The sequence below is a fragment of the Saccopteryx leptura genome, chromosome 3 (assembly GCF_036850995.1).
Source record: "Saccopteryx leptura isolate mSacLep1 chromosome 3, mSacLep1_pri_phased_curated, whole genome shotgun sequence".
Classification (NCBI taxonomy): domain Eukaryota; kingdom Metazoa; phylum Chordata; class Mammalia; order Chiroptera; family Emballonuridae; genus Saccopteryx; species Saccopteryx leptura.
This window is the reverse complement of record NC_089505.1, coordinates 2,025,951-2,049,485: the sequence shown is the minus strand read 5'-3', so window position 1 is coordinate 2,049,485 and position 23,535 is coordinate 2,025,951. Positions and strand designations below refer to the sequence as shown.

The 23,535-nt window shown below is 52.4% G+C and overlaps 1 protein-coding gene across 1 annotated transcript in view; it reads left to right on the top strand.

Moving 5' to 3' along the window:
- PRKN (parkin RBR E3 ubiquitin protein ligase) overlaps nt 1-23,535 on the top strand; it is an 893,077-nt gene that overhangs the window by 385,819 nt on the left and 483,723 nt on the right. Inside the window, exon 4 of the mRNA XM_066372515.1 lies at nt 19,578-19,696. Within this exon, the coding sequence (XP_066228612.1) occupies nt 19,578-19,696 (119 nt within the window). The remainder of the gene's footprint in view (nt 1-19,577; nt 19,697-23,535) is intronic.

Genomic DNA, 23,535 nt, shown 5'->3' with positions numbered 1-23,535 from the left:
CTTGTCTTCTGGCCTGACAGTATTATATCATGTAAACTATATCTGTTTTCAATCATCTGAATTTGAGTGATAGAATAACGCCAGGCCAGCAGAGCCTGCGGCAAACCATGGTTTGTGCGACGACGATATTGGCCTGAAAACATGGGAGCGGTCGCATCCACTCCGGCCGCGCCGCCGTGGCCTCACACAGACGGTGCCCTGTGCCCTGGGCCCTGGTTAGAGTGTTCACTGCCGCTCCAGACCTGGGCGCCACCCAGAACAGCTGAGGAAGGCCTGATGATTTGGAAAGGTCGATGGCTTTGGTTAAAGAAAGCGGCCAACGTCAGAAACCAGGCCTTCGGAAATTCTCATTCTTCTTCGTTGTCCAACAAATTCATTCATCAGCCATGGCAGGACGATGATGCGTCTCCTTGAAGGAGGTCTGTCTTATTGTGCTGCCAATTCAACAAACAGCGCACTCGGCGTCTTCAACAAACAGCGTATGCGCGAGACTGAGCGCAGCCCGGGGGGGGGGGGGGGGGAGGAAGACGAAAAGGGAGCAAGAGGAAAAGAGATAATTCCTCACACAATAAAGAAACATCCTAGGAGGAAACTGGGCGGAATACGCATTATTGGTACATTAGCTTCCTAAAAAAGGAAAGTAGGCCAGCGGGAACGAATCCTTCACACCAATGCGTTCTGACAGAATGAGGGAAGGTTTCTAGATGCGTCAGGTGGCCATTCTCTGCTCTCCTGACTCATTTACCTCCTTGGAAATCATCGCTAGCAAGAGAACGAGCAGCTGACCAACGCCATACAAGATCGTTCAGGGGTAGATGCTATTATAGATGCATTCACAGCCCACCCGGTTTCAGGACCGGGGTGAAAGGGCGATGCTTAGCCTTCCCTGGGGACTCAATCCCTTCTGGCCTGTGTCCGGCCCTCCTGGGAGTCCCTGCAGAGCTCCGCAACTTTGAACAGTTCATGACTTTGATGTGTGCTGTCCCCTAGTGGTGCCCCCGAGGTCTGCTTCTCCCAGACCTTGCCACCGCGGCCAGTTCTGGACCCGTGGGGACTTTGTGGTCTGGTTTGCCCATTTCCTTGTACTTTTGACCCTGAATCGTGACATTTTACCCTGGATTGATGTAGTCCGTTTTTGATGTTGTTTTTACCTTTGTGTGGAGTTTCCCCCCCTGCATTTTGGCCTGGCTGGGCTCATCCCTGACCATTCTCAGTCAGAAGATTTAGAAATACAGGCCAGTTGTTAAACGTTGTCTTTTGTTTATTGCTCTGGCCATTGTCTGAGGCGTGTGTTATCCCTGTTTTATAGATGAAGAAACCGAGGCTTAGGAAGATGTAAACACTTGTCCCAAATCACGCTACTGTGAATCACCCAACTGCTATTTCAGCCAGTTATTCCTGAATCCACAATGATATTCATTGCAGATGCTCACCCCTTCCAGTTTGTAAGTTTGCCTTTATTCTCTAAGAGAGGCTGCTTTGTAGCAATCAAACCTAATTCCATAAAGCTGGGGTGCACCGCGGCTGAAAGGACAAGGACACTGGAGTCAAAGGGAGGGGGTCCAAATCCAACGGATGACGCTGACAAAGCCACAGAGCCACCGGGACTCCAGGGAGATTATGTTTCTGAAACCCAGAGTTTTCATTTGTAAAACTCCTAACATAGATATAAACATCGCTGGGATCTCCAGCAGGATCTAACGCCAGGCAAGCACCATAGCATGCACTCAATATGTGGCGTCTGATTGCTAGACATGGGTGGTGCCATTGGAAATTACTGAGTAATGGCCCTGGATGGTTACCTCAGTGGTCGAGCATCTGTCAGCCGAGCATGTGGATGTCCCAGGTTCGATTCCTGGTCAGGGCACACAGAAGTGACCATCTGCTTCTCCAGCCCTTCCCCTCTCCCTTCTCTCTCTCTCTCTCTCTCTCTCCCCCTTCTCTCTCTCTCCCTCTCTCTCTCTTCTACTCCCACAGCCATGGCTCAGTTGGAGCAAGTTGGCCCCAAGTGCTAAGGATGGCTCCATGGCCTCACCTCAGGCACTAAAATAGCTTGGTTACTGAGCAACAGAGCAACAGCTCCAGATGGGCAGACTGTCACCCCATAGAGGGCTTGCCGAGCGGATCCCTGTTGGGGTGCATGCAGGAGTCTGTCTTTCTGCCTCCCGACTTCTCAAGAAAAATTAAAAATAAAAAAAAAAGAAAGAAGATGACCAAGTTTCATAAGGTAGAGAACACGGAGGCTCTCCCTCTCAGTCTTCCCGGAAAGCAAGATCTCTGGGTCATACAAGTCAGCACAAGAGGCGCTGTCACTCATCTCCACACAAAGCAGGAGCAGTTAGAGAGCAGGGCCACAGCAGTGCATGTGTCCTGCGGGTCAGCGACATGTATGGCCGCTTCGACGGCACGCCCCCAGTGCAGGCCTCATCTGCTCCCCGGAATGTAACTGCTTCCTGGCCAACGAATCAAAGCGAGGAAACACGAGCCATCTGAACAGAGGCGGTTTCATTGCAGCTCTCCGTCTGTGAAACGGGGTGAAGGAGACGTCTCCGTAACGCAGGCTTCCTCCCTCGTGCTGGGGAGGACTGTGGAACGGTGCCTGTGGCTTTGCACTTTTATTTTAAAAGCTCAGTGCGTTTTACTGCCTTTTCCTGGCCATCCTTAACGGGAATCATTCCTGGCAGACGCGAGACATAGGACCCACTCGGCCAGGTTTTGCAATATGCAGTTCAATTTAGAAATGACATAAACCCGCAACGACGGTGGAGGACCCTGAGAGCCGAAGAGCGCTCTGCTGTCCGTTTTCCTCATGTTGACTAAACAGCACGGTCACCACCCCTGCGGTCATCGGATAAAGGGATATTTTACTGATCTCCGAGTTGACCAGGTTGTAGATTTTATGGGAAAGTTTCTGTAAAAAGCAGCTGAATCTCTGGCTTATTTTTACAGAAGGGTCTGAGCAGAGCAGTCCCTGGACTGCTGGGAAACAGACCGGAGGGGAGAAGATGACGGGCCCAGCACCGCACCCCCTCCCTGCTGCGCCAGGGACCCCAGGGGGCCTTCCTGTCAGGGGCCAGCACTGTCTCCGGGGGACCCTATGCAGTAGGGCGCTATCTGCTCCCCAGAAAGGCGGTTCTCTGTCCTCTGAGTTGACACCTGAATCTCATGAATCCTTTCGTGAACGGTTTCCATGACTCCTGTGCATCAGAATGACCTGGCGAGCTTCAAAAATAACACCCAGCCACCACTGAATAAATAACCAATTTCCAGGCTCCGACCCCAGGTGTGTGGATGTGTAGGAGGCTCTCCAGAGTGAGCTGTCCTTGCCCCGGGTGCCTGGCCTGCCACACGGGCCACACGCCCTCCCAGCAGCCCGCTGGTTTGGGGGGCCCGGTGTGCTGTGGCCCCTCTCAGCAGGAGGGCACCCCGCCTGGCTGAGGAGCTCTGAGCCTGGATGACACACTCTGGCTTAGTTCCCTGTGGGGCAGTTCCACCTGCCAGCCCAGCCCGGGATGGGCCCTCCCCGCAGGTGGCGCTGCCCGGAGGGGTCTCTGCAGGGATCCACCTGCCAGCCCAGCCCGGGACGGGCCCTCCCCGCAGGTGGCGCTGCCCGGAGGGGTCTCTGCAGGGATCCACCTGCCAGCCCAGCCCGGGACGGGCCCTCCCCGCAGGTGGCGCTGCCCGGAGGAGTCTCTGCAGGGATCCACCTGCCAGCCCAGCCCGGGACGGGCCCTCCCCGCAGGTGGCGCTGCCCGGAGGGGTCTCTGCAGGGATCCACCTGCCAGCCCAGCCAGGGACGGGCCCTCCCCGCAGGTGGCGCTGCCCGGAGGGGTCTCTGCAGGGATCCACCTGCCAGCCCAGCCCGGGACGGGCCCTCCCCGCAGGTGGCGCTGCCCGGAGGGGTCTCTGCAGGGATCCACCTGCCAGCCCAGCCCGGGACGGGCCCTCCCCGCAGGTGGCGCTGCCCGGAGGGGTCTCTGCAGGGATCCACCTGCCAGCCCAGCCAGGGACGGGCCCTCCCTGCAGGTGGCGCTGCCCGGAGGGGTCTCTGCAGGGATCCACCTGCCAGCCCAGCCAGGGACGGGCCCTCCCCGCAGGTGGCGCTGCCCGGAGGGGTCTCTGCAGGGATCCACCTGCCAGCCCAGCCCGGGACGGGCCCGGAGGGGTCTCTGCAGGGATCCACCTGCCAGCCCAGCCAGGGACGGGCCTGGAGGAGTCTCTGCAGGGATCCACCTGCCAGCCCAGCCAGGGACAGGCCCTCCCCGCAGGTGGCGCTGCCCGGAGGGGTCTCTGCAGGGATCCACCTGCCAGCCCAGCCAGGGACGGGTCCTCCCCGCAGGTGGCGCTGCCCGGAGGGGTCTCTGCAGGGATCCACCTGCCGGCCCAGCCAGGGACGGGCCCTCCCCGCAGGTGGCGCTGCCCGGAGGGGTCTCTGCAGGGATCCACCTGCCGGCCCAGCCAGGGACGGGCCCTCCCCGCAGGTGGCGCTGCCCGGAGGGGTCTCTGCAGGGATCCACCTGCCGGCCCAGCCAGGGACGGGTCCTCCCCGCAGGTGGCGCTGCCCGGAGGGGTCTCTGCAGGGATCCACCTGCCGGCCCAGCCAGGGACGGGTCCTCCCCGCAGGTGGCGCTGCCCGGAGGGGTCTCTGCAGGGATCCACCTGCCAGCCCAGCCAGGGACGGGTCCTCCCCGCAGGTGGCGCTGCCCGGAGGGGTCTCTGCAGGGATCCACCTGCCGGCCCAGCCAGGGACGGGCCCTCCCCGCAGGTGGCGCTGCCCGAGGAGTCTCTGCAGGGATCCACCTGCCGGCCCAGCCAGGGACGGGCCCTCCCCGCAGGTGGCGCTGCCCGGAGGGGTCTCTGCAGGGATCCACCTGCCAGCCCAGCCAGGGACGGGTCCTCCCCGCAGGTGGCGCTGCCCGGAGGGGTCTCTGCAGGGATCCACCTGCCAGCCCAGCCCGGGACGGGCCCGGAGGAGTCTCTGCAGGGATCCACCTGCCAGCCCAGCCAGGGACGGGTCCTCCCCGCAGGTGGCACTGCCCGAGGAGTCTCTGCAGGGATCCACCTGCCGGCCCAGCCAGGGACAGGCCCTCCCCGCAGGTGGCGCTGCCCGAGGAGTCTCTGCACGGAGCGAGACGGTGCTGCTCAGCTCCTCAGACCAAGCTCACCGCGCCCTCCAGGAAGGGCGCCCGCGCATCTTACAGCCTGCGGCCCCGGGCCTTTGTCTGGACGGTGTGGCTGTGACTCTCTTGGTTGGCCCTCTGACCTGCCTGCCCCCCCCCCCCCCCCGCCAGGGCGGAATACCGAGTCTGAGTCCTGCAGGTGGTGCTTGCAATCTGGGTTATACACAACCAGCCCTCCTTTCGCCAGGGGTCCGGCTGGGGTTCCATCTGCATTCCACGTCTTCTTCCTTAGAGGACGTAGTCAAATCGTGGGAGTATTGTCTTCTGGAGCTAAAAGTAATCATTCTTTTCCGTGGGAATTGAAGTACTCCTCTAACTGATGCCTTTGTTAATAGTCTCCTTTGATAGAGGTAGGAGCCGGCATCTGAGTAATTACAGTGTGTAACCTAAGGGACGGGAATGAGACTGAAGATCTGTGTGTACAGTCCCCCCTCCCCCCACCTCCCACACAAAGGCTGTTGGGAGCAGCGATGGGCTGGTTTGCGCCCCACGGAGGGATTGTGGGGAGCGATCGGGAGCAAACAGCCCTATTTGCGTGGCAGCAGGGGACCTGGAGTGGGTGTAGCGACATTGCAAGGGGCCACAGGGTCGGAGGGGGTCACTTCATGAAACAACTCGGTTCCTCCGTGTTCCTCTCACTTCCCGTGGTCTTCTTGGTGTGCGCACCTCCACCAGGCAGCCCTCTTCCCTGTGGCTTTCCCTCCGCTGCCTCCAGGGCCTCTGTGAGCTCTGTGGTCTTCTGTTCCCTCCCCGCCGCACCCCAGCCCCTCTCCTGTGAGAAGCTGGAGGGAGTCCACAGGGGCGGAGTCTATCGCAGGCTTCTCCTGGCGTGATTTCTGCGTCACGATGATCCCTGCAGTTCGAACTTAACATACTAAGTCTTGAAATCACTGGAGCATGAGTTCCTCACAAAGCCCTTCCTTGATCCCTTAAAACCACCTTCCCAAGGTTGCGACACAAAGCCAGAAGAAGAGTTTTATTTTAAAGTAAGATTTTGTTGACTCCTCTAATGATGGTAAGCATCATGGTCCCATCACCTCGTGGTGATAAGCTCGCCGCGTGAGGGAGGGGGTTCATCAAGATTTCCAGGCTGTGCGACGGCAGAGCCTCAGAGTTCAAGGGTGGCGCTGAGCTTCCGGGAGACCGTTTGCAAGGTTAGAACCTAGACCCTCCAGGCCACCAGGTGGTTGGGACAGGTGATCAAACCACAGGTCATTGCAAGATAGTCGGGCAAACTGGAATTGCCAGGGACTGTTCTGAAATCCGATTCTTCGGTCAATTCGGAAAAATCTGGTTAGCCAGGTGAGCCTACTTTCTGGGCAAGGACACTGCGCCCTGCAAACGGGGACTTCCGCCTTTGGGACGAGGCCATTCTGTCTACTCGGAGTCCAGAAGGGACAGTCCACGGCCTGATTCAGTGTCAGCCTCGCTCAGAGATTCAGCGATGACCATCGATGTGTCAGTCCCAAACGGAAGGCTGTCGTACAGAATAAACAGTCATCTCAGTGGTCTTAATGCTATTAAGGTAAGACTTGGTTTCTTAGTGCTGACAGGCACGCGGTGTTGTCCTGTAGCCCTCCCTGCCCGATGCTGTCAGATGAAGATGCATAACCAACTCATATTTAATCTTTTGACAACATTCATTTAGCACGTCCCAATAACAGAAGCTGAGAAACACTTCGTCTCAGAACCCCGACACTGCGGAAATAACTGCCCACCTGCACGTCGTCTTAATGAGCCTGGAAGAACAGGCCTCACTGCAGATCGGCACAGCGATGAGGTTAGTGAAGGTCGGTGTGTTGCGATTCTATCTTCGGCCGGCTCGAAGGTGGTCTCGCCCCTCAGTGTTCGTCCTCCGTCCGGTCGCTTGACTCCCCGCGCGGGTTCGCCGTTTGTTATTCACCGACACAGGCAGAACGCAGAATGGTACATTGTCGCCGTCAGATATCCAGAGTCTAGCAGCGCTGATTAAATATCTGTGGGACCTTGGGGAACAGAGAGCGGTTTAAGTACCTGGAGAAAAACGTAAATAAAATGCAATGGGAACTTAGGGCAGAAGATTTACATTTAATAGGTGAATCAAGTAAGACTTCCTGGAGAAGGTGGCATATCTGGGCTCCAGAAGATTGGGGAGAGGGAAATTCAGACATGTTGAAATAGGTGGAAGTGATGCATTTTTTTATATTATTGGGGGTAAAGGGGAAGAATGGGATGAATATTTACCGCATACTGAGTCTGACACAGCTCCTGAAAGGCCTTTCACGGCTCCCTCTCCCTAAAAATAAGGAGTTAAAGTACAATTTACAGAAGTGAAGTCATGACCCTCAACCACATATAAAATGAACACAAAAAATGTTTGATTTACTTCATTAATAAATGAGGGACATGATAAGATGTTATGATCAATTGAAAGAGCCTTTGAGAAGTTAGGGATCTCTCTCTCTCTCTCTTTCTCTCTCTCTTTCTCTCCCCATCCCAAATGTACAATAGACCAAACATCTTAAGATTATGTGTTTCTTGAAAAGACACTATTTTCTTATCTACTGGACAAAAATATACAATGTTAAACAATGAGTACATCTCCCGTACAGCCCAAATGATTGTACAATGTATTTTTTTAAACATTTATTTATTAATTTTAGAGAAAGAGGGAGAAAGAGGAGACAGAAACATCGATCCGTTCCCTCATGTGCCCTGACCGGGGATCAAACCCACAACCATTGTGTATCCGAGCGGATACTCTAACCAACCGAGCCATCCGGCCAGGGCATGATGTGTTCACTGAAGATAATTCTTTGAGTAACGTGGAAGTCTGTTGCGCAGGAGGAGAGGAGGACAGAGGAAGAGAGAGCCTGGGAGGCGGTCGGGCCCTGGACACGGTCTGTGTCAGCAGAGGATGCGGAAGGAGGTGAGAAGAACTGCAGGCCACGGGGTCCTGAGGATGCCGCGAAGGTCCAGGGAGGGGAGCGTGGCATCACTGGACGGAGGTGGCCATGGCTCTGGGGTCCATGCCCCCAGGGACCGTGCTTCAGCGAATCGAGTCAGATAACCCATTAACACGCCCAATGCCCCACCCTCTGATTCTCAGCAAATTGATCATACTGCACAAAAAATATTATCTACTTACCATTTTCAAATATACAGTCAGCTCAAAAAAACAAAAACAAAACAAACTCCATCAACATGGTCCAGGTAAAAAAAAAATCTCCATCTGTACTCATTAATCCTTCACGAAATCAAAATAAGAAAGTAACTGTAAAAGGGTTAACAGTTAAAGGAGTGAAGGGCGAGAGAAAGACTGACCAGGCCACAACAATGAACAGCCATCAGGGAAAATTCAGTGAGAAAACTCATCTACCCCAGCAACCTGTATTCATTCCACTAATAAGTTCTGCCCAAAACGAAGATCGAGTCAAATTAGGTTTCTGAGCCGAGGGTGCGTCTAACCCGCACACCACACGCAAGCCATGAGGAGCGGTCAACCCCGCACTCCAGGCTGACGGCATTATTTCTCATCTTCTTCTTGTGCCCTAATGTGCCCTCACTTCCAGTCACTCCCGATCATTTCTAGTGGCACCTCTCAAGCAGACACAGGGAAGGGAGGTATAAACAGCTAAAAAGTCTGACCACCACTTCACTTGTCTGAGAGATGTGGGACCCTCGAGGGGCTAAGGTTTCCGAAGGAAAAGCTGAAAGAGTGTGAGAGAGAGACTCCAGAGGTTGAATTAGCTCCCCCTCTACCCTGTCTCTCCATAACTGATATGCTCTGGGTTTCATCCACATGCATTTGCAGGGGTCTCTAAGGTACTTCCTGGGACCTTGGCCTCCATGACGTGTGTGTACGCTGTGATATCGGGACCCAGAGCCGACTCTCATTAGTCCTGTGGAGGGTATTTGGGGGTTCGCTGCCTCGGTGCTGAGCAGGCTCCTTTTGGTCTGGGGGTGCCTTCCCCTCTGCCATGCGCCTGTGGGGATATGCAGCTTTGGAAAACCAGAGAACTTTCAAAGAAAAGACCGTGTTCGCAATGTATATTCTTACTGCCCTCTGGGTTTACTCTTCCCTCGACTCAGAACACAAGGACCCTTTGCGAGTGGGCATGCCTTTGCCAGATCCTCTGTCAGGTGGGCATAAGTCCATGTCAGAGTTACTCTTGGATTGGAAGCTGCTCTGAGGAGGGTCGTTATGATTTTCTCACATATCACTAGAGATTTCCATCACTGTTCGTTGTTAATTGTATCGATGGCTAGAACCTTGATGGATCCTCATGGTCCCCTGTCTCCTCGTGGCCACCACCCTGTGTCCTTTCCTCTCTCCCCCTCCCCCGACAACCCGACTCTTGGGCAGACAAGATATACATAAGTTTAGAAAGCCAGCTGTTTCCTAAACTATTATAAATGTGTATATATTTTCTTTCTATTGAATACTAATATGTAATTTTGTCTCTACGTTTTCCTTTTGTGGTGGTAGTGACAAATATATTCTGGTCTGTGATTCTGTAGAATCCTAAAAATAAGGATTTATTTTCCCAGGCCTAGGCAGAACCAGAGGTGGCACACAGGTGGCTGCCACCTGCTGCACAGGCCTTGCCACGCCCTGTCCTTGCACAGCACTAGCTTAAAGCGTGCCTGCTCAGTCTCCCCGTTCCCCGATTACTGCGTCGTTCAAGGGGACGAGAGTCCACCACAGACGACGCTCGCTCGGTCCGAGGTGGGGGCAAGGAAGAGACAGGAAACCCGGGGTCACATCAACCTGCCCCTGGGAGCTTGGAATCTGACTTGAACACAGGAAGCCACGACAGAAGACGGGATGCTTCCGTGCAATACGGCCGTTGAGCTTGTAGGGACTCAGAAGCGGAGAGAGGTGGCTCCGTGACACGCAGCCAGGGCTCAGACGGGTCCCGGAGGCCTTTACTTGAGCACTCCCTGAGCGGAAAGACTGCCCTGGGGCTGGCGTCCGGGAAGGCAGGCGGGAGGGTGGCAGCGGGCGATGCTTCTACAAGCGTGAGAATTCACAGTGTGGTCAGCCTACATTCAGAGCACAGCAGAATTCTGTCCTATTCCCCAGCGTGACATCATCACTGAACATTTCTAACTCGTTACAATGTCACCGAAGAAAAATAATTCTTTGCATATTTTAATAAGTACCGTAGTAGCAATCTTAATCAGTCTTAATTACCACCAAGGACTTCTTTTTTAAAGCAATATTAGGAAAGATAAGATTTACTAAGGTTGTAAGTTTTGTCTTATCATTTGGTAAAAGCTCAATAGGTTACTTTTTAAAACACCAGAATTTCTAAGAGGCTGTTTCACGGTAGCAGTGGATTGAAAATATTATCATTAAATGAAATATTTATAATGAACCAATTATATTGGCTGTTAGAGATGAAATCAGAGGAGGGCCCCACCTTGTTGTTTTATTCCTCTGTATGTTCATTTCCTTAACAGCTTTCACTAACGCGTAGAACATTTAAAATAAGATTTTAAAATTATTTTTTTTAAATAGTATAAAAGGCATCTCTTCTGTAAAAATAAATGAGAAATTCAGCGGACTCACAGATCCTGACCGGCTACCATCTCTTGGTAAAACATCCAGTGTCAGAATGCCTGCCAGCCTCCTCAAGGAGATCGCCCCCCACCACCCCCAATAATCGCCATCTGGGTGTGTTCTCGCTAGAATGCCAGGGCCGTAAATCATTCATGGAGATTCCGTGAAACCTTGAGCGCGGACTGAGGGTGGGAGATGGGGCGAGAAGGCCAGTGCCTGGCAGGGCGCGCGGTGCGTGCGGGGACTGGATGGTCCGGATCCCTACCTGTGTTCCAGCCCAGCCGCTTGGCAGCAGAGTCCTCAGCCCCCGCAGCGTGCAACACAGCGGCCTTCTGGCTCAAGGCTGTGATCACGTGCTGGGGGGGGGGGAAGGGCGGACTTTGTAACCGAGAAACTTATATGCAAATCCCCCCCCCACACCTCTGAACCTGTTTCATTTATAAAATGGCTAAGATATGTTGTATTTTTTTTTTTAAAGAAGAAGCACTCAAGAGGCACTTACGTAAGCGAATCCGCCATTGGAGTGAAATTTTGGAATCCATCTTGGGTTCTCTTCTATACCGTCATACAAGTACACAATGAGCAGTTTGGGTTTCGGAAATGCTCTATTTTTAATTATATATTTATTTATTCATTTTTGAGAGGGTGGGGGCAGAGAAGGGGAAGAGGAGCAGGAAGCATCAACTCCCACACATGCCTTGACCAGGCAAGCCAGGGGTTTCGAACTGGCGACCTCTGCGTTCCAGGTTGACACTTTAACCACTGCACCACCACAGGTCAGGCCAGAAATGCTCTATTTTAGAGTGCATTATTAGCCAGCTGGAAATTTTTTACCAGTAGACTGGGTCCCTATAATTGCTCAAGACTTCTGCTCCTGAATTTCTGATAATCCATCTTTATCTCTTTGACAGAAATAAGAGAGGGATTCGTGGAAAGCTGCTATGATTCCAGGAAACAGTAAATCTATTGAAGGGGGTCCCAGCATGGTTTATACGCCATACTATTAACTGTTAGCACGAAGGGTTCGGGTTGAGTTCGAAGCCATTTTAAGAGGAATGATGCCTCGGCTGTTTTCACAGATTTAGAGCTGGATGTAGTGTGTAAATAGTGTGTAAGTCAACTTGACACAAAGCAGGGGCAGGGCTGCCTGGGCTCACAGGCAGAGTCCCGGGAGTAACCGGAACTCGACACATTCTGACGGCGGAGGAGATCGGCCCCCACGTGCTGAGCAGCCCCCACGTGCTAGGCTCACAGGCAGAGTCCCGGGAGTAACTGGAACTCGACACATTCTGACGGCGGAGGCGATCGGCCCCCACGTGCTGAGCAGCCCCCACGTGCTAGGCTCACAGGCAGAATCCCGGGAGTAACCGGAACTCGGCACATTCTGAGGGCGGAGGAGATCGGCCCCCACGTGCTGCGCGGCCCCCACGTGCTAGGCTCACAGGCAGAGTCCCGGGAATAACCGGAACTCGACACGTTCTGACGGCGGAGGAGATCGGCCCCCACGTGCTGAGCAGCCCCCACGTGCTGCGCGGCCCCCACGTGCTAGGCTCACAGGCAGAGTCCCGGGAGTAACCGGAACTCGACACATTCTGAGGGCGGAGGAGATCGGCCCCCACGTGCTGAGCAGCCCCCACGTGCTGAGAGTGTGCGGAGCGCCACACCTGCCGGGCCCCGCTGAGGGCCTGGTCTCTCTTCTTCCTTTTGAAATCCTCACGACAAATGATGAATTAGTTGTCATTTTGCAGAGGAGAAAACCGGAAGTGATGAGGGTCATCTGATTGGCCGAAGGTGACACGGCAAAGCTGGGCTCCAAGCATCCACCCAGGTTGGTTTCCTAAAGACTTTTTTCCGAGGGAATTTCACCCCACCTGCTGCAGCGTCTGTGATGTCTCCCGTCGACGTGTGAGTTGTGGATTCCTCAAGCTCTTGAAGAGCCGTGACTTTTCTGCCCCCCCCCCCCCCCCACGGCAGGTGTCCATTTCAAGGAAGAAAGAGTGACTGAATTCACCCGGTTGGCTTTGAACATGGTTACTTATTTAGAACCAATCCTTAAATTGTGCATCACTTTGCATTTTTTGTCTTGTCATGGGACGTTTGGTTATTACTTTAAAAATGAATAATGAAAAGATATATTGGCAACAACAACATCAAAAACCCAGGCGAAGGCATTAGCTTTAATCAGCAGTTTTTCCCTCACCAGATGAAATTATTGTGCAGATTCATTAATTAAAAGTCCTAGCGCGCGCGCGCGCACACACACACACACACACACAATTTGAGAATCAAGTTATAACGTATAAGGGTAGAGTCTCCTTAGGGATTGCTAAGTATGTTTGAAAGGCCCATACACCAGCTGGGTGGTTCTGTAGCTGGATGCTTTTGTAACACAGCATCCGCTCGCTGCCCGGCGGGAGGCAGGGTGTGTCTGTGGAAGCAGGGTGGTGCAGCAGGGTGGTACAGCCAGGTTCTGTGGGGGGCCCAGCCCACGGGAGTCGGGGCTGTGTCTGTGGAAGCAGGTGGTACAGCAGGGTGGTGCAGCCAGGTTCTGTGGGGGGCCCAGCCCACGGGAGGCAGGGTGTGTCTGTGGAAGCAGGTGGTACAGCAGGGTGGTGCAGCCAGGTTCTGTGGGGGGCCCAGCCCACGGGAGGCAGGGTGTGTCTGTGGAAGCAGGTGGTACAGCAGGGTGGTGCAGCCAGGTTCTGTGGGGGGCCCAGCCCACGGGAGGCAGGGTGTGTCTGTGGAAGCAGGTGGTACAGCAGGGTGGTGCAGCCAGGTTCTGTGGGGAGGACTGGCCCACGGGAGTCAGGGCTGTGTCTGTGGAAGCAGGTGGTGCAGCAGGGTGGTGCAGCCAGGTTCTGTGGGGGGCCCAGCCCACGGGAGTCGGGGCTGTGTCTGTGGAAGCAGGTGGTGCAGCAGGGTGGTGCAGCAGGGTGGTACAGCAGGGTGGTGCAGCAGGGTGGTACAGCCAGGTTCTGTGAGGAGGACTGGCCCACGGGAGTCAGGGCTGTGTCTGTGGAAGCAGGGTGGTGCAGCAGGGTGGTGCAGCAGGGTGGTGTAGCCAGGTTCTGTGGGGAGGACTGGCCCCCTGGGTAAGCATTGCAATCAGTCTATGTGCCGTGACTATCTTCTTGAGAGTAGTTCTCCTCGCGAATTTTCAGAACTCTATTTTTTTATATAATTTTATTGAGAAAATTAAATTGAATGGGGTGTCATTGATCAATGAGAATACATTGGTTTACCTGACCAGGTGGTGGTGCAGTGAATAGAGCGTCGGACTGGGATGTGGAGGACCCAGGTTTGAGACCCCAAGGTCGCCAGCTTGAGCGCGGGCTCATCTGGTTTGAGCAAAGCTCACCAGTTTGGACCCAAGGTCGCTGGCTCGAGCAAGGGGTTACTCGGTCTGCTGTAGCCCCCCGGTCAAGGCACATATGAGAAAGCAATCAATGAACAATTAAGGTGTTGCAACGAAAAACTAATGATTGATGCTTCTCATCTCTTCGTTCCTGTCTGTCTGTCCCTGTCTATCCCTCTCGCTGACTCTCGCTCTGTCTCTGAAAAAAAAAAAAAAAAAAAAAAAAGAATACATAGGTTTCAGGTAGATGTTTCTATAGCATTTGAACTGTTGATTCAGAATTCAGTTTTTTTCCTCTTAACATTCCGTTATCCAAAGTCCTATGTAAAAATTTTTTTAAAGTGTTTTTTCTTTTTTGTTACTTTCATTTATTATACTGACCATCTTTTTGTGATCTTAACCTAATATTGCTATTGATTTCAAATGTTCTAGGTCGACCTCCTGAGGGGTATGTGAAGTCAGCCTGGCATACTTGGTCGGTGGAAAGATGCTCTACGTATCTGGTATCAGAGCTGCATTCTCTCTTATGTACGTTTTGCGCTCACACAGCCACACCTGGTACTTTCCACAGCATTTAAAATGTGGGAGAGTTTTCTGACCTGGCAGATACTTGCTGTTGGCGCAGATACAGGAACTGCTCTAGCGGTCCAGGTGTGAAACGGCACTGGGGCACATATGGAAGTTTGTGACAAGGGAGAGGTAGGACAAGCAGGTACTGGGTAAGGCAAGGCAGAATCTTTTACCCAGAAATCTGCGTCACGTCGGTGTGGACATGGCCCTTATCCTTTGCTGGCCTAACCAAGGTGCCTTTCAGAGAGACAGTTCCGGCAGCACACAGCAGAGGGGTTTCATGTGGCACTGCCTGGAACTCACGCAGGATGTACCATTCGGACTGGAACCGATGGGTCGCTGCCAGTCCATGTAGAAGGACTGGGTTGCTCATTTGATAATCTTTGTTGTGTTCCTGGCTCACGAGACACATATTCCAGCAAAGGTCGTCAAGCAGAGGCTGCAGGATGCCCACCACCTAGAACTAGAAGAACAAGAATTTCAGCGGATGTTGGGGGAGAGGGTTCTCGATGCCTTCGCTCCCTGTCGCAGGGGCCGGGCACAGGTGCAGAAACTCTGGCCGTGGCTCTGCTCCACAGCGAGCCCACGGGTGTCAGACAAGACGGAGGTCGCGTTCTCAGAGACTGGGGGGCAGGGCGGAGCGGAGGGAACACGGCAGGTTGCAGCTCACACACGCTGTCCCCTTACCGCCAGAGAACAAATTACCCCAAGCAATCAGACTCTTGGGTCTCTGGGACAAGCAGTGATGAAAACTTCTGAGGTCGCTGAAAAGTTTTCATCAGAATCAGGCTCTTCCATAAGTATTCATTTGTCTTATTAAAACACTGTCTTCAGGCCGTAAGCTCCATGTTTAAGATACATACAAGAAAAATGTAAACTGTACAGAAAAAGAATGACTTTTCAGAAGCCAAAGCAAATGATACATAGACTGGGGACCCGGCTCGTTGTGCTGTGAATACTGTGGCCGCTTCCAGCTGTTTGTGGACCAAGAACAGAAAGTCAGGAGAAGAGGAGGCCTGACTGGGCAGCCTGCGGACCAGGCAGAGTGGGCGGGAACTGCAGGTAACGGGAAACCACGGTGCCGGGGAACGGAGTGTCTGCGGAGGCTCTGAATGCACAGTGACTCACGCTTTCAAGAGTCCTGATCATCAACTGTGCTTTTAACCTCTGTCAAGGAAAAGAAAAAAGAGCTTCAGAATGCAATGAATATATTTTGCTTTATAAAATCATCGCAACTGTAGGCTAACTCTCCTGGCTCCTGGCGTAATAATTGTGTAAGTTTATGGGAAGCTTGCGGTGGAGGGAAGAGTTTAATTGTCTCTGGCTCTTTAGGCACATTTGGTAAAACTGGGTTTATAAGCATGAGCAGTTTGGCTTGCCTAGATCAAGTCTACACAGGGGGTTGGATTCTTCCTTTTCCTTTTTCTTTTTCTCCTGAGGTGCACAGCCTCACACCATGCTTCGGGCAAGGAGGGCTTCTGAGGCCGGATAGAATGTGGGGCGTGCTAGGCCCTGTGAGCCCTGTCGTAAGAGTCTGTCAGGGCCGGCAGAGGGAGGACTCCTCACCTTGGCGTCACTTAGCGTCACCTGCCACTAAAGAACCCCCGGGGCTGGCTCCGTACCTTTTCACAGCTTGCAGACCGCTGCAGGGTTCTGTGAGGCAGACTCAAAGAACTGGATCAGCCCTGGCCGGTTGGCTCAGCGGTAGAGCGTCGGCCTGGCGTGCGGGGGACCCGGGTTCGATTCCCGGCCAGGGCACATAGGAGAAGCGCCCATTTACTTCTCCACCCCCCCGTTCCTTCCTCTCTGTCTCTCTCTTTTCCTCCCGCAGCCGAGGCTCCATTGGAGCACAGATTGCCCGGGTGTTGGGAATGGCTTCTTGGCCACTGCCCCAGGCGCTAGAGTGGCTCTGGTCACGGCAGAGCGACTCCCTGGAGGGGCAGATCATCACCCACTGGTGAGCAGAGAGACGCCCCCTTGTGGGCGTGCCAGGTGCATCCCGGTCGGGCGCATGCGGGAGTCTGTCTCTCCCCGTTTCCAGCTTCAGAAAAATACAAAAAAAAAAAAAAAAAAGAACTAGGTCAGTCTGTGAATAGCACTTCAGAAACAACAGGTCACCCAGAAAGCGCTGTGGTCTTATTTGGGGGGAAAACGTCATTTCTTAGGATGTTTAAGAACTTGGAGGTGGGTACTAGGATATCTGCAGCTGAATGACAAATGGTTCAGTGAGAAAATATCTGTGTGTAGTATATGTGTCTATTTGCATATGAGATAGCATGCTAAACTATGCAAATTATTCACAATTGGTAGGGTACATTGAAGGATATTATTATAAATTTTTTTGAAATATTTCTCCAGTTTTGAAAACTTATAACACAAAGAGGGAAATCTGCCAACACAAGCTGCTTTGATTATTTTGGGTGGGAAGGGTTTGTCATATGGAAGAAACTGATTGGAAGAGAAAAAAGATGTTAAGATCCACAGGGAAGTGAGAGGCAGGATCCGTGCGACTGACTGGGGCCAGCTGCACACGGACAGAAAAGCCTTCTGGGCCTTGGGGTCGCCTTGCTGTTCCTCTAGGAGTTATGGTTCCATACTCAAGCCTGTCCCTAGACCTTCAGGGAGGCCGCTGGGAACACTGCCCAGAGCACAGATCGCCGCCAGGGTGCCTGTTCTGACTTCCGTTCTCTGCGCTCAGAGCTCAGTGTGACACAGAGGAGCTGCCAACTTCAAACAGCGTTCCGTGGCCAAATAGGTGGGGAAGCCATTCTGAAAAAAAGAGTGTCTGGAGATGTGCCTGAAGCCTCAACTGCTCAACCAAGTAGAGCCAACAGCTTGAAATTTGCTGGAGCCAGGACTGGCCTGACCTTGATCTCTCTCCGACTGGCCATTAATCCCCAGCCAGCGGCAGCGCTGGGAAGCTCGGTGTAATAGATGGCATGTCATCCTGTCGGCGTCTAGGTCACCGCAATGACATACTGTATTTTCCTACTCACTTCTCAAGGACATTTAGTGAAGGGTGTAGCACATAGGTGGATAGGTCCCTCGCACTTCAGTCTGCCTGGATATATCATTAGTTGAAACAATATTGCAAACGTGGCTATTGCCCTAAGGGAGCAAAAAGAGTCACTTAGTTTCGGGCAGTTTCTGAGATGCCTGGTTTACTACTGTTAACAGTTAAAAACTGTTGCTAATAATGGTCTTTCACCAATGACGCGGAGCCTGCAAGCTTGGCTCCCTGTGGAAGCGTTTCCTTTAACCCATTTATTTTCTTCCTTTTTTTTTTTTATTGTTTAACCTCTACAGTAGGTTATAAAAATTGTGAAATTGGCTTTGTTCATGTTGCTGAGAAAAGTTTTAACAATAAAGGCTTCTACCTCCTTCATTTACTAAGTTCATCTTGGTACACATTAAAATTGTCACAGTTCTTGTGATCTGCTGATACTCTGTCAGTTATTATGGTATTTTTATAACTTTCATGTATGGTTCTATCATGACATTTATGATATAGATAAAACCTTAAGAATACATTTTATGTGATTATTAATATTGCTAATAACAACGTGATATTCACGGACTTGACTATCTTGCGCATTAAGGCACTAAAGTTACAAAACTGTCAGGAGCTCATAGCTTCTTACCAAAGAGAGATGCGTATCTACCCTTCCACACTGGGAACCAGAAGCCAAATATTAACCTCTGGAGACCAAAGATTATAAAATGTGTTGTCAATAAATGATAAAAACAGGAAACCTGACATCTTGATTGTGCTTTACCTTGTATGAAGTATTGTCACCTATAGTATTAGGGAAGGTGGCTCGCCAAATGACGATGCCATGTCTGCAAAGGGTCTTCTTGTAAGTTAGAAAAGCAGGTGGAGCCGTGTAAGACTTTAGGGTGTTTTAGTTTTGTATTCTATTATTTTTATAGTAATTGTTTTTGAAAAAAAACATATGCATTTGGTTTTCATTTCTAATGATCAAAAATACTAGATATTATTTCTAAATGCTCCTGATGATAACAGTAAACTTTTAAACAAACTTTTATGCCATGACCTGGTATGAGTCCTCCCCAGCAAGAAGTAAGGTAAAGATTAACAGAAGTATTTTAACATTTTAGAAATTTAGAAATGTATACAGGTGGTTATTTTACTGATAAGTGCCTCTGAATAAAATTAGTTATTTGCAGACATGGAAGTGTGAAACTGTTTAGAAAGATTCCCCTCATTGAGGGAATAATACTGTTCCATATGGTGACATTTGACAGAAATGATCAGAGCATTTAATTGGTGATTTTATTCATTGTATTCTTTTGCCCGGCTTTGACTCTTGGAAGGGTGTTATTTGTGCGGCATGCCTCCAACTAGGGAACGCTCACGAAGCGCAGAGCACCCGTGTGTGCGTGTGTCTGCGGAGCCATCGGGGTTCTTGTCTCTCTTCACGTGTGACTATGGGTTGAAATCCCCACATGCTGGGATGGTTGTCCTGTCATGAGAGAGGGGCTGCTGTGTCCCTGTGGATGAGGTTGTAAGATGAAAAATCTGGAGCCTCCAAAATGGTGCACAGAAGCTTGGAGTAGAATTGAGCACCGGTTTCTGAGTCTCCAGTAGTGTCTCCATCTCCCGCCCTTTCTGAATCATCAACAGTAAAGAGCGCATTTAATTCCCCCGCATTACAGATCGATGTGGCTGCTCTCGTAGAGAGGTCGCCTTCTTTACGAAGTCCCAGGGCTTTTTGGCAAGGAGGAGAAAAGAGGTTTACCCTTTTGAGCAGACAACTAGATTTCCCAAATTAAATTGGTGTATTCGTTGTAATCTATATCCCATTAATGTTTCTACCAGCTCCCGAGGAATTGGTTCTGAAGTTTGTCTCAGTTTGAACTCTGCACTGATTGGCTACTTCCTCTGCTTTTTTTGTTTTCCCTGCAGGTAGACCAACCTACAAGAGCTTCTACGTCTATTGCAAAGCCCCCTGTCAGAGCGTGCAGCCAGGAAAACTCAGGGTGCGGTGTGGGACCTGCCGGCTGGCGACGCTCACCTTGGCCCAGGTAAGGACCCGGCCGGGCAGAGGCTGCCCGGAAGAATGAACGTGTGTTTCCAGAGCTGCCTGTGCAGCTGCTGATCAGCCGCCACCCGCGCCTCTCACACAGACGTTCTTCCGTGCGGCTGTGATGCTTAACGGTGTCTGCGGTTTCGTGTAAAGCTACATAATTCTGTGACAGTTCAGGCGGCTCAGGGCCATGGCCCCATTTCTTTAGTGCAGGACGATTGAAAGGCAGGAGAGACACTCTGTTTATGAAACAAAAAGAGGGTAGACTTTGGTGGGGTGTCTTTTACAAGCTTGCTAAGATACTGGAAATGTTCTGTGTCTTGATCTGTGTGTTGGTAACTAGTTTGTACACGTATGTCAAAATTCAGTGGACTGTTCATTTAAGAATGTTCGGTAAGACACTTGAATCTATGTAGACACAAGTTAAAATCATTTAAAAAAAAAGGATTGGCGCGCTGTTGCTAAACGTAAGTTATACCTCAAGACAATGTGGCAGGAAAGTTGTGAACTGGCCAGTAGTGCGCCGTTGAAATAGGGCCCTCAAACTCACGTCTGCGTGGCCTCGGCGTGATTGTATACAGGCCACAAGCTAAGAATGTTTTTATGTTCTTAAGTGGTTGGGAAGCACCGGAAGAATAAATCTGTGTGATGTGACTATTGCGTGAAGTTGAAGTGTAACAGGACCGTGGCCCTGCCCATTTCTGCACGCGGGCTCCGCTGCTGGTGCTCCCGGGCGGGGCTGCGTGGTTGCCACAGGCGGGCGTGGCTGCTGGTGCCCCGGGGCGGGGCTGCGTGGTTGCCACAGGCGGGCGTGGCTGCTGGTGCCCCGGGGCGGGGCTGCGTGGTTGCCACAGGCGGGCGTGGCTGCTGGTGCCCCGGGGCAGGACTGCATCGTCACCACAGGCAGGCTGGATGGCCTGAGAGACCGACAGGCTCGCTCTCCGGCTCTTTAGAGGAAGGGTTTGCTGATCCCCACGTAAAACGTGGACACACCTAGTTCGTGTGTCGGGCCCGGATGCACCTGTCGTGGGTGTGACTGTGCCGGGGTGCGGGGGGAGGGTGGTCAGGGCCCAGCTGCACCTGACGTGGGTGTGACTGTGTGCCGGGGTGCAGGGGGAGGGTGGTCAGCGCAGCGGTGAGCGCTGCCTAGGAGCCGGCCAGGACAGAGCTCTGGGGCTCAGGGGCTGCAGTGCAGACAAGTGCCCCGGTCCCACGCCAGGCCCAGGATGGCTCGCGAATTTAGATTTGGCTCTGCAGGCACTGGAGAGCCAAGGCAAAATGTTAAAACCAGGGGCGATGCTTGAAATGGTGGTTTCGCACGACTTCTGAAGCGTGGTGGCAGTCTGTCCCTGGGACGGAAGTCAGTGACAGATTGAAGGCAAAGAGGTCGGTCAATGAAAGAACCTTCCGTAGGGTTCTGAGGGCCTAAATGTGGGCGGAGACTGAGGAATGTGTGTAAGGAGCATGGCGAACCCCCCAGGATGCCCTGTGGGAGCCCCCCGCCCGCCCTGGCCCCAGGCCCGGGGGGAGCAGCGGCACAGTCAGAGCATGAGTCCGTGTTTCTGCAGGACGTTCCGGCTGCACGGGCAGATCCACGTAGCGGAGCAAACCTGTGGGAGAGTCCAGGTTCATTCTGACCCCCTGACCTGGCCCTGTTCCTGGGCCTGTCGCTGAGAGTTCTTCTGTCTGGGAGATGGGAGGTTTCCCCAACTCTCCTCGGCCGCCAGCTGCCCCAGAGCGGTCAGCAGCTCTGCTGTCCCGACCCACACCCAGTCCCGGTCACACAGATGGTTGGGGGGACCCGTCTTCACTCACCTCCTACTGCTCCCAGTAGAAAGAGCAATAGCCAGGCCCTGTTGAACTCCAGCCTTAATTCTTGTCATGAATTATCACACTTAATTATATCTAACATTCTGAGTTATGTGGTGTTAGTAAATCTATTTTAGATGGAAGGAAAAAAAAGAGATGAAGTAAACGAGCTTGTAAGCGGTGGAGCAGGTGTGAACTGGGCTGTGAGCTCCAGACCTGTAGGCTCTCTTTGTCCCCTTTTGACCACACAGGTGTGTTTACACAGAGGTCATGTGTCAGATGTCCCCAGGGTGACCAGAGAGGTGACGTAAAGGTTAAGTCAGATGTCGGCAGTGCGGTGGTGAGGACCGTGGTGGCAGGGACGGGGAAGGTCATGGCCCACGGACAGGAATCGGCTCCCGCCTGGTGCTGGGTGGCTCAGTCGTTCATGTAATGAGAAATAGAAATGTGTCACTGTATGTGAAGTTTCTCACTGAAACACTGCTCCACGGGGGGGGCGCGGGGAGGGGACAGAAAACAGACAAAAGGCCAGCACAGCCAGCAGCACCTGTCTGAGGGCTCCGTGGCACCTGCCCATGACGGGTGTAGCTGGGCCTGGCGCGAGCGGGCGCCCCACTAACGCGAGTGACCGCTGAGAGGCAGCACGGTGTGAGCTGCCCAAGACGGCCGCAACCAGACTGCCTGGGGCGAAGCCCCCACGTCCCTGTTCCCACCAGTGTAAGCTTGGGGACCTCCGTTAACGGGGACGTGGTATCGAGTTCTTACTTCTTGTGACAATTATTGATATATGAAGAGTACTGAGCATGCTAGTTGGAACATAAAAACCTTAAATGCTATATTATTATGTTATTGTGTTTGACATATATTTCTATAAAGGCTCACACAAACAGAAACATACACCGTCCACGTCACCTTCAACTCAGTCCAGGCTTTGTCTCATTCTTGTAGAGAAGTGCAAAGCCTGTTCACTGAGCGCTGTGCTGAAGCCACGTCCCCTGCTCACAGGGCCCAGGCCTTCTTCTGAGGGGTGACCTCGTCCACCCCCGCGGCCTCGGCCCCGCCCCCGGATCTGGTGCCCCCTCCCCTCGTCCACCCCCGCCCCCGGCTCTGGCGCCCCCTCCCCTCGTCCACCCCCGCGGCCTCGCCCCGCCCCCGGCTCTGGCGCCCCCTCCAGTGACCGTCCCGCACTCTGCCAGTTCCCAGAACTGCTGCACACTGATTGTTAAACTCAGACTTTATTCCCCCTACGCTGCCTTTTGCTCTGCACGTCCCTGATCCCCTGACCCCTCTCTTAAGTTTTTCTAGAGTTTTCCTCTCCTCCCCTGACAGTCCACAACTTCAACTGCGTTACTTCAGATATCATTGAATTTACGTTCTATATTCTCTGCAGTCGACCAGAGACTGTAAGCCTCATAAAGTCAGATAACTTGCCAGTGTGGGTCCCTGGCTCATTTTCAGCACTTCACACAGCGCCTGGCCCGTAACGGGACACCAGACTAATAATGCTACGTGACTGTCATCTGTACTTGAACTCTCACACGTGCCTTGACGGATCTACATGCTTTAGAAATCCTAGTTGGTATTTTGATTATACTAATCATAACAACTCTGATTGTTTTGCTACAGTTGATTTTTTTCTTATATATATTTTTCTGGTACTAGTATTTTTCTCTAATTCTCCTGACAGACCTGCAGTGTGACCCTGTGACCCATGAGGGTCAGCACATAGGCTGAGTGGTGGGCCCATGCTGCACGGTGAGCCGGTGCTGGCTGGTCCAGCAGTGAGCAGTCCCATCTCTGTTTCTCAAAGCCCTGGGCTTTCCTGGGGGCAATGGCTCGCTGTACAAATCTGATCATCGGTGTCCCATTATCCAGCTAAAACCTGGGTACTTAGAAGATCCTTCAGAAGTATTCTTGGAAAAACATGTTTAAGGATTTTTTTTTTAAATGACAATCTTCTAAGACTAGTTAAAGATGATTTAATCTAGAATTTTAGTCCAGTTTCTAGAAATTATAGACCTGGCTCTT